Here is a 14,550-nt window from a genome sequence, read left to right as displayed (position 1 = left end):
CAGCCATTCATATATGAACGACTGCCTGTTTACAGGGGCCAATAGTTGCTTGGTTTTTGGGTGAGCTGGAAACCAAGAGACTCTTGACAAGTAAGCAATTCTCGCTCACTTGCCCTTTCGGGCAGACCAAAAATTGCCTGTAATTGCTCAATTGAGACAACTGTTGGCCTGTGTAAAAGTACCCTATGTTAGTGAAGAAGGATTCAAGAGAGGAATTTGTTAACAATGCACTGATTATTATGTTTTATTCCCATTGCAGACCAATAAAAAGAGGAGACATTTTGCCACCAGAAAGGGGAAGAGAAGTTGCAAAGGAACTTGGAATCCCATATTATGAAACTAGTGTGTTTGATCAATTTGGGATAAAGGACGTGTTTGACAATGCAATTAGGGCTGCCTTGATCTCCAGGAGACATCTTCAGTTTTGGAAGTCTCATCTGAAGAGAGTTCAGAGACCTTTACTACAAGCTCCATTTCTCCCCCCTAAATCACCGCCGCCGGTTATAAAGATACCTGAGTCCAACGAGTCTAATATTAATGATGCTGGAGATTTGCTGGACAATCCTTTGTGTGCAGATGTCATGTTTGTCCTTCAGGACCAAAACCAGATCTTCGCTCATAAAATTTACCTCGCTACCTCCTCTTCGAAATTTTATGACCTTTTTTTAATGGAACATGAAGAGTCTCAAAATCCAGTGGAAAGGTTTTGCAAGAAGGAAAAGCCTACAAAGGATTTATTGCTGCGGACATTAAGCCTTGATACAGATGAGGACACCGATGGGGCTTCCTTGAAGCCATCAAATGCCTGTCTTCGAATTTCAAGAAGCGATGATACCTTACTAACTTCAGATTGTGAAGATGAAAGTTGGGTTGCTTTATCGTCTTGGAGCAAAGGCTTTCATAGTATGCACCAAGAAATAATGCTCAACCCAATCTCCAATAGGACTTGTTCGGTAACCGTGGTCCAAATGGACTCCTCTATACAGTATGGGCCTTTTAAAACTGTATTACAGTTTCTATACACAGGACAGCTAGATGAAAATGAAAAAGGTTTGATGCGAGTAGCACAAATTGCAGAAATTCTAGAAGTATTTGATTTACGGATGATGGTAGAGAACATCACAAACAAAGAAGCCTTTATGAACCAGGAGATTACAAAAGCGTTTCACGTCAGGAAAGCAAATCGAATCAAAGAATGTCTCTCTAAGTCAACCTTTTCTGGTGAGCAGATTTTCTTTTGATTAGATTTCCATTCATCCGTGCCATCTGCTAAACACCTCTTCAAGCCCTGAAATTGTACTTTTGTTGGTCACGTTTTTAGCCCCTGGCAGCGCCGATGACCCCTTTTCAGCTATATCACCTCATTGACCTCATGCTTTACCCGTATCTGCTTATACTTTATCTTGAAGTGGTAAATCCCTTTTCTTAAAGATTATTTTAATTATCTTCCACAAAGTATGCTCGCAGGTTATTAACCACTAAAAAAAGAACATCAGAACATCTTTCTGAAACATCTGCTTATGGAATAGTCAAATCTTAAGTTGCAATTTATGTTTGAGCTCCTTAGTCTCATGTCAACCCTTATAAGTACATGAAAACGGATGTTAGAAGACTAGAGATAAAATACTGAACGGCTAGAATATATTAAAGACTTTGGACACCTTTGGGAGGGGGGCATTTGTATTCTCATAAATGCATGTATTTTGGGCTGACAATCACTTTTTCCAATAGGGTTTAATTAAACATTTAGCACTGTTTGTCTTCTGCAGCTTCTACATATCACTGTATATAGAAACTGCAGTGTAAGTCTTAATAGGAGATCTGGCAGTGAGACTGGACAGACTGCTTATTTTTCCTCCGTTCTCTCCTCCTGAACCTTCTTTTAGGGTTTTTTGTGGTCATAAATTTGCTAATAAGAACATTTAGGAGAGGATAGATAAGGGCTGAAAATCAGTCCAGCACATTGATAGATCGCCTACTGACTCTTAGATTGCAGTATCTCTATACAGTGATATGCAGAAGCTGCAGAAGAAAAACGGTGCTAAATTTTTAATTAAACCCTACTGCAAATCTGGTCATCCTAAAGTACATGCATTATTTGGGTGACTAAAAACTTTTCCCCCAAAGGTGTCCTATAAATAATAGGTGCATTGGTATTAAACCTGCACCTTCAGGGCTCAGTCACACGGGCGCATAGGTACCCGTGTTACTGCAGGCAGCAGACGGCCGTACCTGAAGACGGATGTCTCTCTGCAGCGCCGGAGGAAACATGTGACCAGCTTCATTGCCGGTCATCTGTTCTTTAATCAGCGCTGCAGAGAGACATCCGTCTTCAGGTACGGCCGTCTTCTTTCTGCAGTAACAGCTCAGTTACACTGGCGCATCGGCGCCGGTGTACGGGTACCGATGCGCCCGTGTGACTGAGCCCTTATGCGAGAGGCCATAAATCGCAGTTCCCTAATGAATTGCTCTTTATACAAGTGAAAGTGACCCAACTATTGAGACAGGAAGGTACAGGAAATTCCTGTTATTGCAGCTTCCCGGTCATCCAATCAGTCTGTCTGCTGTTTCATGGACAACATATAGATTGTTTATAATGTAACTGTCACCACTCCTGATATATCTGTTTAAGAAATATTTATAATCCCTATGAAATAACAATTCTAGAGCACCTTTTCTTGCATTTCAGCCTCCATTATTCCTCCTTGAAATTTATGAATAAATTGACAACTGGGTGTTACCAGCTGGGAGTTTGTGCCTACACAATCTATCAGCTCTGATTGGACAGTGTCTGTGTATATTGATCCCCTCCACCCCCGACTGGTAATATCTAGTTGTTAATTAATTTGTAAATTTCTAGGAGCCATAGCAGAGGAACGGCATAACACAGAATTATAAGAATAGATGCTCCAGAATTGTTATTTCATAGGGAATTACAATAAGTTACTTAGGGTATGTTCTCACAATGGTGGGTTTTAGCAGCTGCTAATTTTAATGTGCATCTGCAAAATATTTAAACCCTTCCGTTGAAGGACTGAATTCCACTGCAGATCCGTGTGGATTTTTTTGCTGCAGAAAATCTTTAGCAAATCTGCTATGTCTGAACATACCCTAATCTTTCCATACCCTTATAGCAGGAAAGATGACAGATCCGCTTTATATGGTAGCCTTCATTCTAATGACTGATTCTGATTATAGAATTCCCTTAAAGGGATTGTGCCAAGTTATGAAGTAATGGTCAGTGAGAGTTCAACCACTGGGACCCCCACCAATTCCTTGGTGGTCCCATCAGCCCCCAAGCAAATGGAGTGGAGGTTGCATAGGCATGCCAGCCAATGCTTGAATTTAAGGCCCATTTACACACAAAGATAATCTTTCAAATGATGGAATGATTGAAAGTTTTAGCAATCATTTTCTATAAAGTGTTAATGGACACTAATGTCCATTAACATTTTATCATCTTCATTTGCATGTAAAAAGACCCCCAGGAGCTGTTTGCATAGCATATCAAGTGGGCTGGGCTCTGCACACAGCTGCATTATTCTCGTCTGTGCTGCTGGCAGATTACAATGTAATCTCCCAGCTCCCGCTGAGAATACAGCATGCAGTCTGTTGAGAGATACTTTATCTTTCTGCAGCTCAACGATGGATTTTAAGCTCACCTTAAAATCATCGTTCAGACGAAAAGTGCACGATGCCCGAGTTTATACGCAATGATTATCGCTCATTTGCAGTCGTTGAAACAAATTGGGGCAATAATCGTTGTAAATGGGCCTTTACTCTCTGGCTCTGTCTTTGAAGTGAATAGAGTCCTCCACTCACTCAGGAACTAAAGAGACATTCTTTGGATCGGTGGGGGGTCCCAGTGGTCGGATCCCCACCAATCATAAAGTTATCTCGTTTCCTGTGGCTAGGGGATAACTTCATAACTTGGCACAACCCCTTTAAATGGGATCTATAACGGACCGGGTCCTCTTTTAAACCGGGATTCAAAGGCACCTGGTGTATGCTAATTGGAGAATGTAGCTTGTAAGGTTGACCCAGCATTGACACTTTTTTACATGGAATTGCCAAACATTTTGTCCTCCCCAGTCAACCAGAATGAGGTGATTAACATACAATGTTTGGGACAGGGGGAGCTGTTCAGTAGTACTGTACCCATCACAAAGTTACATAAACTTTCATTGTCTACTAGGCGTTACTGCGCTATGCAATGATGTATCTCAGAGGCGTAACTTGATACTTCTGGGCCCCATTGCAAAATCTGTAATGGGGCCCTCAACTATAATGCTTTATTCATAGTACTGGGCTCCCTATATAGAGAAGAGAGGCCTTATGGGCCCCCTAAGGCTCCTGGGCCCGGGTGCAACCGCATCCCCTGCATCCTCTACAGTTACGCCCCTGCTGTATCTGTAATAGTATATAATGGCTAGGTACAAACATGTATGCAGATTTACAGTTACGTTTAATTATATATAGAATGTATAAATCCCTTCACTCGTAGAATAAAAATATCTGTTTCCATTTTGTGTACCGATTATGAAAGACATAAACAGTAGAAGCTGATTCCCTGGCACCTCATGGGGCATCGGCATGGTTTAATTCGTACCCAGCAGCATTGTGAAGTGATAACATTGTCTCTCCTGCTTTGCTGTTATTCTGACACTTCTCCCTGTATTCCTGGAAGCTGCGTCGCTGCAGGCTTAGTGATCATGTTTCTATATTTGGTTCCAGATGTGACATTTAAATTGGATGATGGAAGCATCAATGCCCATAAGCCGCTTCTAATCTGTAGCTGTGAATGGATGGCTGCAATGTTTGGAGGTTCATTTGTGGAAAGTGCAAATAATGAGGTATATATTTATATATATGAAGGGTATTTTTTTCACCCCTTTGCTAATTTCTAGGAGTTTTTTTTGCTTGTTGTTTAATTAAGCACCCCTGTGCATTTGCAGAATTAACCTCTGCAACCAAATCTAAGATATCTACAGCTATCTAATTTTGTTAAAAATGGGCCTCATTTATGAAAATTGGCTTACGAGATGCAACAGTGAGCAACAAGACCAAGTTTTCTGTTTGGCCTTTTTGATAAAGTGAGCCCAGTGTTCCAGTAGGTCACAAATAAACTGGCAAACTAACATGCAAACCCACCTCCAACCTTGCATGAGGGTTCTTTTAAACCGAATGATTATCGTTGGATCATGCAAATCCGAATGATCGTTCAGTGTAAGAGCTGCCGGCGAGTGAATGACGAATAATAATTCATTCATCTCTCATTCCGCATTCAGTTTTGGCAAGCATAAAAATTAAACTGCGATCAGCCTGGGTAAACAGGCAGCCATTCATCTGTGAATAACTGCCTGTTTATGGTGAATGGAGGCGGGTGGCGGGAAGCCTCCATTCATTGAATGATTATTGCTACTATGTGAAAGCACAGGAGCAATAATCGCTGGGATGACTGTTGGGCACTTAAAGAGGTTCTCCAGGCAAAAACTCTTGATAGCCTATCCTCAGGATAGGTCGTCAATAGTTAATCACTGAAGACACACTGCTCAAGGTCCCTGGCCATCAGCTTGAGTCAGAAGCGGAAGTGCCTTAGCCAACTTCACACCCATAGAAATAAAAGTCAGCTGCACTTCTGCCACACAACCCGGGGCCAGACGTGGAAGCGTAATAGAAGGCTTCAGCTCCCATTGATTTCAATGAGAGTGAAGGCTGTAAAGGCACCTCTGCTCCCAACCCCAAAGACAATGTCCAACCAACTGCACTGATAGCAAGCCGGGAGATCAACCGGGAATCCCAAGCATCAGGTTCTCAGTAATTAACTATTGACCTATTTGCCCCTAATTAGCCCTCTGCAACAAAAACTCAGATGTCTGCGAAATACATTCTGTTAAAATTGGCCCCATTTATTCAAATTGGTTTTGGTTTAAGAGATGTAACCATAAGCATCAAGACCAGTTTTCTGTAGGCACTTTTTGATTAATTGGGCCCAATCTTCCAGTAGGTCACAAATAAGCTGATGAACTAACAGGGAAACCCACTTCCAACTTTCCATAGGAGAGTATATATCTGTAATAGATAATATTATATAGCAAAAACCTATTACCCATAATATTCATGGGCATACATACCATAGTAGCAAATGTTGTACCTGCTATGGGGGCCTTGGAGACAAAGGGGCAAGCCCTTTTTGCTTTTAGATGAGGTGCAAAATGTCTCTTTCCAGAGGAACTCAATTGATAGCCAAAAAATGCTTTTGGGAAATTGGCCCAAGCATTATGGGAAGAAGATGAAGGGGAAGCTAACATTCAAAATCTTCTGACCTGGATTGCAAATGCTGTACTGTAACAGAGGGCCTATTTTGATCTGTTCTATGGTGCCCTTCTCTACTACCCTCTGTACACCACTGCTAGTAACCTCACAATGTTAAATATACACATGATTCCATATTATCCTATTGGTATTCTGTTGATATGCCAAGAAAGAACATTATATCTTCTTTGTCTAAATTCTTTTGATTAGATGGCTGCTCATTGATATCTTGTTCTTCGTTTGTAGGTTATCCTACCTAATGTAGGCAAATCTTCGATGCAAGCTGTATTGGATTATCTCTACACCAAGCAGTTGTCGTGCACGTTGGACATGGACCCGCTGGAGCTGATTGCACTGGCAAACAGAATCTGCCTTCCACGTTTGGTGGCTCTCACCGGTAAGATGCTTAGGAAAAGGTGGTAGACTGAGTTTATTCAGGATTTGGGCTTGATTTTGTTTTCTATTGTTAAAGCTACATTAGTAATATGAGAAATTGCATTTGAGTTCAGTGCATTGCATTTCTGCAGTTTATTATTGAAGCACCTCATTACATTTGGAAATTGCTATTTGTGCAAACAGTTGTTCAGCAGCTTTTGTTTCAAAGCCCATATATGGGTCTGCTAAGGCTCTGTTGACATCAGCATCAAGAAGATGTATTTGAAGCCTTCGGCGCAAATTCGTCTACAAAAAGTCAGATGGCATGATGGAAACCGGACTGACCCCAATATAGTCATTTGGGTCTGTCCGGTGCCATTTGATTCCGTCTGTTTGCTGATATGTCCTCAGATATTGTGTAGTGTCTCCTTCAGAGGGGGAGGGTTCAAGAAGCGTCTGGCCACAGGCGGGAAACCACTGACCGTAACCTAAGAGATGTGCAGAGAGCTGTAGATTGTTGTAACGTGAGGACTTGTTTTATGGTGGCCCCTGAAAGTACTGTGAGACTTAGTAGCCCACTACGGGTGGGATTGAGGAACTGCCTCTTCATGGTTTGCTTAACCACAGCTGCTCTCTCGGACACAGACTCCGGTTAAGCAGAAAAAGACGATTGTGACTGACACCTCTTGGTCGGTTCCCGGACTAGAACTGCACTGAGCTGCTGCAGGCTGTGGCAACCCTGCCGGCTTATTTAAAAAAACGAGGCCTACCCCTGTACTGGTCTGGCCTGAAAACAACCATGAGGCCTTGTTGGCCTCACTTAAACAGACTGGGGAACAATGACTCTGCAGGAGCTGGGCCTCTTGCTCCTGGAAGTGCGCCTAGATGCCCAACCGATCCGGCAGATGCCTTCAGAAAGTAGAAGGGAACCCAAGCCTAAACCAGTGCCCATCTTCATATTCCTGGCTGGTAGTCTGCTTTCCTGTTCTCGTTATGGAACATGAAATTGGAATGTATGAACACAGATGTGAACAGAGCCAAATCCACCACCATCTGTATTGATGACATTAGATACGCTTAGAAGTTCTTCTCCTAGGCAGGAAGTTGAATTACCTAGGTTGGGCATTTTTTTTCAATTCATGAATTTCTATTTTCCTTCCACATTCTCCCTGGAGAGACCGTTATTGGGGTATCTGTGTAGATCCAGTTGAGCTGAACCTACTTGTTAATTGTAAAACTGATACCGAGGTCCTCCTATGGATAGATATACTGAAAATGGATATAGACAGAGATTTTATAGTTGTTTAGGTCTATTATAGACGCTGGCACCTAGTTAACCCACCCAGTTACATAATTCTATATTGTTACATAACCTTTTAATGCATACCCGTATTGCAATTCTGCTGCATTGTAAGGTCATGTTATATGTAGAGTATTAATAGAATCTGCTTTGCATGTTTTTTTGGACGACCGGAATTATTTATATTCCTTATAATGGTTGTCACAAAGTGTAAAATGTGCTTTGTCCTGCAGAACAACATGCTGTGCAAGAGCTGACCAAGGCGGCGGTGAGCGGGGTGGATATTGATCAGGAAGTGCTGATCTATCTGGAAATTGCTCAGGTTGGTATTATGGTTCTGTTCCATCAAGCACAGAGGATATTACTATATAAGCACCAGCAGCAGGAGAGCAGATGTAAATGTCTTTATCTTTCAGCAGAGATTATCTTGGCTAAAGATCAGGCGGTCCTGGAATTGTGTTGATCGGATGAGAGAGACATAGATATTCATAACAGGGCACAAATCTTGCGTTTATGTAAGTGTGCTATAACCCATTGCAAGCGGCGAGATGTTAGCCGTAAACGGTTTACTGGCACATCCCATCCAATTGATTGCAGTGGTTTACAGTACATTGAACTATATAGCAATGTGTTGTTTTATGGCATGCATTTTTAGATGACTTTGCGGCGTTTTGTCTTCCAGTTTCACAATGCACATCAGCTGGCGGCCTGGTGCCTGCACCACATTTGTACCAATTATAACAGCGTCTGCTCAAAGTTCAGGAAAGAAATCAAATCCAAATCAACTGGTAGGTACTAATAGGATCTAGAAGTGTACGGCCGTACATTAGAGGAACCTGCGGCATATTGCCACACTGCCAGGGCGGTGCATTGACATTAGTAACATTGTAGCAGTAGGTTTTGGCGGCTCGTATTTAGTTTTTGTGATCATCTGTTTTCGATCATTTTTGCTCTATTTCCCACAGTAGATGAGCCATCATATCTATTTTTAACCTCTCCTTCACACAGCTGCCCGTCAAGGTGATTTCTTCACTATTTTCACAGGTTTTTTTCTCTTAGTGTATTTATTTTGCTTCAGTCTTACAACATGTGGTACCATAAAACTGGCCACACATTTTCTGATATTTTTGCTCAGTGCAACTGCCCCTGTTTCCCTGGAAATAAGACCTACCCCAAAAATAAGCCCTAGCAGGATTTTTGAGGATGCAGCATGATTCTACAAGATGTTTGTAATATAAACTCTACCCCAAAAACAAGCCCTAGTTACAGGTAATTTTAAAAAGTCAATTTAAATAGTGTCCAGGCAGATATACATGTAAAAAAGTAAAATATTTTGGAGCAAAAATTAATATAAGACCCTGTCTTATTTTAGAGGAAACAGGGTATCCGTGTAATAATTAGTCAGTGTGGGAGGATATCTCATTACTAGGTATTGTCCAGGCAAAACATTTTTGGGAAGGTGGTAACTGTAATGGAAAAGCATGAAAGAAGCCCCAACCGATCACAAGCAGCTCCTGCTTCACCAGTACCTGGTCCCCCCGCTGTGCTGCACTTTCCACAAGAGCAATGACATCACCAACACCAGGGACAACCAATAATAATCAGTTCCCTTCAGCCAGTGGTTTACTACAGCAGTTACATGTCCCATTGTAGGGACATTATCACTGCTGCAGCACCATCGAAACAGGAGCAGCAGGGGATTGAATGAGGTGAGATTGCCTTATTGCCCTCTTTTTAGGTTTTTCCATCACAGTGAGCAACTTTTCCAAAAATAAACCCAACATTTTGCCTGTATAAACCCTTTAAGGGCCTATTAACACGGGGGTATATATAATAATACAAATAATAAATGCTCTTGCATTATTTTTTTTTGCTCATCTGAAAAATGCAGTGAATACAGATGCAATACGAAGATAGAAAAGTTACATATGCACCAAAAATATACCAAATACACAGCAAAAACGCACATACAAACAATAAAAAACTGCTTTTTTCAAGGGCCAAAATTGCACACACCCATGTGAATAAGCTCCAAGAAGTCATTTTTCAACATGATGGAAAATCTATTGGAAGTTATTTAACCCTTCACTTTTTACATAGAAAATTGCAAAGCATCAGAACCCTGCTGTTCTTCCAGTTGAGGGGGGTTCTAATAAATGAAGCCTTGTCAATCGCACAGGCAGGTCAGACATTTTACAGTGTATGGCCAGCTTACATATAGGCTATGACTTCAGCAAGCAAAAGTTATTCAGTAGATAATGAAAGCCTTTACAGTTTTCCAATATAACTTATGTATCGGATCACTTTATTGTGACATCACACTATGAACTAGCTTGATTAGTCATGCCTCTACACATCACTGATATCTCCTCTGACCGCCTATTACAGCTAGCCTTGATAAAGGTACATATAGAATTGAAATGTTTCATGTGATGATATTCTGCACCTACACAGATTTAAAGGTTTTTTTCAAACCCCCCCCCCCCCTCCTTAAAATGTTTTTGAAACTCACCTGATCCCCTGCCAGTCCCGTTTCATCTGTTCTTCTTTCCTGCTGTTTTCCACTTCCTGCTGCAGGACTGATGATGTCACTGACGTGTTAACCCTTTGCAATCCAATTTTGGATTCAGGGTTTCCTAGGGGGCTTTCTCTTTCTGCCATTTCACAATGGCGCCATCTGCTGGCTAGAGCCAGTACTGCAGTATGGGATATGCTGGAGAGGCCCCCAACAACAGGGCGACCAGTAATATACAGTAAGAATACCCTGCTGGACGTCTTCCGACATCAGAGCTGTACAGGCTTCAATCAGAATGTCTTCAGACGTCAGACAGTGGATTGGAAAGGGTTAATGTAGCCAATCACCAACTCATTTCGGCCAGTAATTGAAGGGGTTACCCAAGTAACTCCCATCGGGATACATCGGGGTTGGAGCGGAAGCGCTGCTCTGACCACTGTGTAGTGGCCAGCGCTCATAATTGCAGGCACGGCTGTCATTGAAATCAATGGGAGCTGTGCCTGTAATTGCAGCGGCAGCTCCCATGGACTTCAATTATGAGTCCACTATACAGGGGTCAGAGCAGCGCATCCGCTATGACCCCGGTGTATCTAGTTGGGGTGCTACCTTTTGTCACATGTTCATTTGTTGGGACTTCAATACTGCTGCCGTTTAGAGCGGTGGAGGATCCGGTAAGGTCAGTTTGTGTATTTTTTATTTAATGTATTTCCAACACATTGAGCAGTCTGGAAAAATTTGAGGGTCTGTACAACCCCTTTAAACATCAGCGGTTGAACGTCTGATGGACTGTTTGTGTACCGTGACTTGTGCTATACAGTCATTCTTGAAAGACTCGTGGGTATGCACATCCATCTTCTAACAGACCACATTTGTATGTTCGCTTTTCTCAGAAAACCAGGAATATTTTGAAAGACAACGTTGGCCACCAGTTTGGTACTTAAAAGAGGAAGACCATTACCAGAGAGTGAAGAAGGAGCGGGAGAAGGAAGACAACGTCCTTAACAAACATCGTTCAAGGCGCAAGTGGTGCTTCTGGAGCACTTCGTCAGCGGCCTTTGCCTAAGCGGTGACTTGAAAACACATGTAAATGAATATTGTCTTAACGTTAAAACAAGCTGTACAGTAGTTAACTTTGAAGCACTGATATGAATCCACATGTGTGCATTTATTGTTTTTTATAAGATCAAAGCACAATTTCACTTCAAGCAGGTCAAAAAAAAAAGCTTGTTACCTTTACCTGGAGAAGGCCCTTGCAGATCCTCTTGTGTCCTAGGAGAGGGGTTAATGCATTGGCATTGGTTGGCAAATTGAATGGTCATTATGATCACCGTAAATCTACATATCTAAGGCGATATACATAATGTTCAATACAGGGATTTGTCTCAATTTGGAGCAAAACCTCTCCGGTTAGACTAAGCCAATACATGGACGAGTGCTTACACACAATAACGGTATGTTGTAGAGCACAGGTTCCATCTTCTCTACTAGAACTGTGTTTTTAAAAACTCGGGATCAACATTGTGTAGCATCCAGGCTAGTGTGTCAAGCTAACCTCAGTGGTGGAAAGCTCGACAATCATGTTTAAAACCTAACCGTCTGTGCATACGTTTCTGCTTAACGATCTAGCAAACCGGAAATTTTTCAGATTCAGGTATTTTTTTAATTACTAAATTGCACGATCTTTATAATAATCAAGCAAAGCAGAGCAGAAGTAGTTTATGCCGCTTTTAGTAAGAGTTGCCCATTTTAGTCCTTGAGAGCCACTGGCCAAATACAAGGTTGAACCTTACTCCTGGCAAAATCTGAAAATCTAGGCGACTACAATTAACCTCATTATTCACCCTCCCCTCTATCTCACACTTAAAGGTGGTCACACATGACCTAATATGTCCATCTAATTCAATGACTGCGCTGAGAATGGGCTTGTATAGACTGCCACTATTGTGTGTTGTATAGAGATTTACACTAACAAGGCTTTGCACATCCCTACACTACCAACATCACAGCTTGGCAGATTTTGGTAGGACTAAGCAACCATCTCTTGACTCTCGTCTGATGGCCGTTGAATTCAATATGCCCAATCTTTCTGTGCTCAAGGATATAAGCCGACTGACTTCTTCCTCTCTTCCCATACAGAACAAATGCACCCTTGGTCGAATGTGAATGTGTATGGGGAAACAACTGTTGGCTGAACAAGCTTTCAGTTGACAGCTATCTAATATGGATGGCCAACCTTAGATCCACCCTAAACGTATGACATAAAGGGGAGTGGTATGTTCAGATCAACTATCGTCAAACCTAAACCTTTGAGTTTCGATCAGTGTTGGGCTTTTAACTTTGCGCTATACCTTGAAAATCAAGTCAGTGTATAACTCTCAGGGCACAAAAGGCGTGGCTTAAAATATATTACTAAACTACTTTTTATATTGTCTGCTTGCTGGCTAAAAGTATATCAGATTCTGAATCATCATGCTGTATAGTTCAAAAGAAATAAAAAAAAAAAAGTTAATTTAATTTCGCCAAGAATTGAAAGTATATTCCCAATTTAAAAAGTACTTTTCACGAAGAGAAATAATAATCAACCTGGACATAACAACCCAGCAATGACCTGGTTTCCAGCTTCGCAAGGAACCATTTTTATATTTGTCTTACTTGGAATATAACAATATTCTGTATGTGAAATGCCTATGCTAGGTTAGACTATTCAACATAGAAGGGCTTTATTCACAGGGTTATGCAGGGTGCTTTATAGACCCTACTTGCTAGAAAATATGTTACCGTCATTGTGACCTAAATATGTACTTATCTCATGTTGTATCATCCATTTATTACACAGTGGTCTTCCACCTTCAGTGCGGTCTAGTGGTGGTTTAATGTGAACCTGTACAAATTTTTTTTCAAAAGTACTGCATAATATATACTGTGAATATATAAAAATGCAGAGAATGTTGACTTTTTCACCTTACATTCTCTTGAGACTTGGATCATTCACAATATCTTAAAGATATACATACTTCTTAAATCTGCCTTACTTCTAAGAAAGTTTATGATTTTAAATACTTTTCTATAAATAGGTATTATATAGAGGCAATACCTTTATTGGATAACCAGAAATATTATATATGCAAGCTTTTAAGGCTATAAGGCCCCTTTGTTAAGGATAAAAGGGCCTTATAGCCATGAAAGGTCCTAGTAGCCATGAAGGCTTGCATATATAATTTTCCTGGTTATCCAAAAAAAGTTATCGTCTCTATATAATACTTATGTTTTTTCTTATAGAAGAGTATTTAACCTCATATATTTTTCCTGGCTGGCACGGTAACATAACTATTTTTTCTCTACATCTAAGTAAGTTGTAAGCCAGTTTGTGGCCTGATGAATATAAATTGAAAGTACAGCCAATACTTTGGTTAGAATCTTATGATATCACTTCATGTCTCAGTGATGTCACTTGCATACATGCAAATCAATTCTTAATTAAGTGGCTACATCGGCCCAATATTGTTATCAGGTTCACTTTAAATTATGGGTTTTCACAGGTCTTTTTCAAAGAAAATGCCAGGATGTCACTTCTATTGTAGCCGAGTGGATTTCATAGCATTTCATTGAAACACTGTGCCCAGGGTGGGCCTACGAAGCTCCCCTTTGTTACGTAGTGAATTTTGCTTCCTGTATATCAGTATTTCCTTATCTTCTCTTTCTTCACTTATTTAAATTGGTCGTTGTGTGAATTTTCAGTGTTAATTATATATATATTCAAAAAAATATTCATATTGTTGAAAGGAGGATCAAAGCTGCTCCTGGGCCAATATATTGCATCCCAATACATACTGTCATAATTGCTATATAATAGTCATGTGGCATTTAAGCCCCACAGAACCTAAAATAAAGGTGGACCACCATTGTGAAGAGGCACTAAAAGGAGATTGTAAACCTAAAATACAAACACTATACGGAAAGACCCCTGGTAACATTCACAAATTAGATTTACCTGGTCCCATATAGTAGCGGACTTTGAGATTACTGATGTTGTGCCTATTATCTC

At 40.9% G+C, this 14,550-nt stretch overlaps 1 protein-coding gene across 5 annotated transcripts in view; it reads left to right on the top strand.

Annotated features, from left to right (window-relative positions):
- Nucleotides 1–14,259, top strand: part of RHOBTB1 (Rho related BTB domain containing 1) — a 160,317-nt gene extending 146,058 nt beyond the window's left edge. For all 5 annotated transcript variants that reach the window (XM_066600806.1, XM_066600807.1, XM_066600805.1 and 2 more), the window contains 6 exons: nt 260–1,221; nt 4,735–4,853; nt 6,562–6,712; nt 8,224–8,312; nt 8,673–8,778; nt 11,396–14,259. In XM_066600806.1, coding sequence (XP_066456903.1) covers nt 260–1,221; nt 4,735–4,853; nt 6,562–6,712; nt 8,224–8,312; nt 8,673–8,778; nt 11,396–11,568 — 1,600 coding nt within the window. In that variant the 3' untranslated portion in view covers nt 11,569–14,259. The remainder of the gene's footprint in view (nt 1–259; nt 1,222–4,734; nt 4,854–6,561; nt 6,713–8,223; nt 8,313–8,672; nt 8,779–11,395) is intronic.
- The last annotated feature ends 291 nt before the right edge of the window (nt 14,260–14,550 follow it).

This window comes from Eleutherodactylus coqui, chromosome 4, assembly GCF_035609145.1.
Source record: "Eleutherodactylus coqui strain aEleCoq1 chromosome 4, aEleCoq1.hap1, whole genome shotgun sequence".
NCBI lineage: Eukaryota > Metazoa > Chordata > Amphibia > Anura > Eleutherodactylidae > Eleutherodactylus > Eleutherodactylus coqui.
Note: the sequence above shows the minus strand (reverse complement) of the source record. Positions and strands in the feature narration are given on the sequence as shown.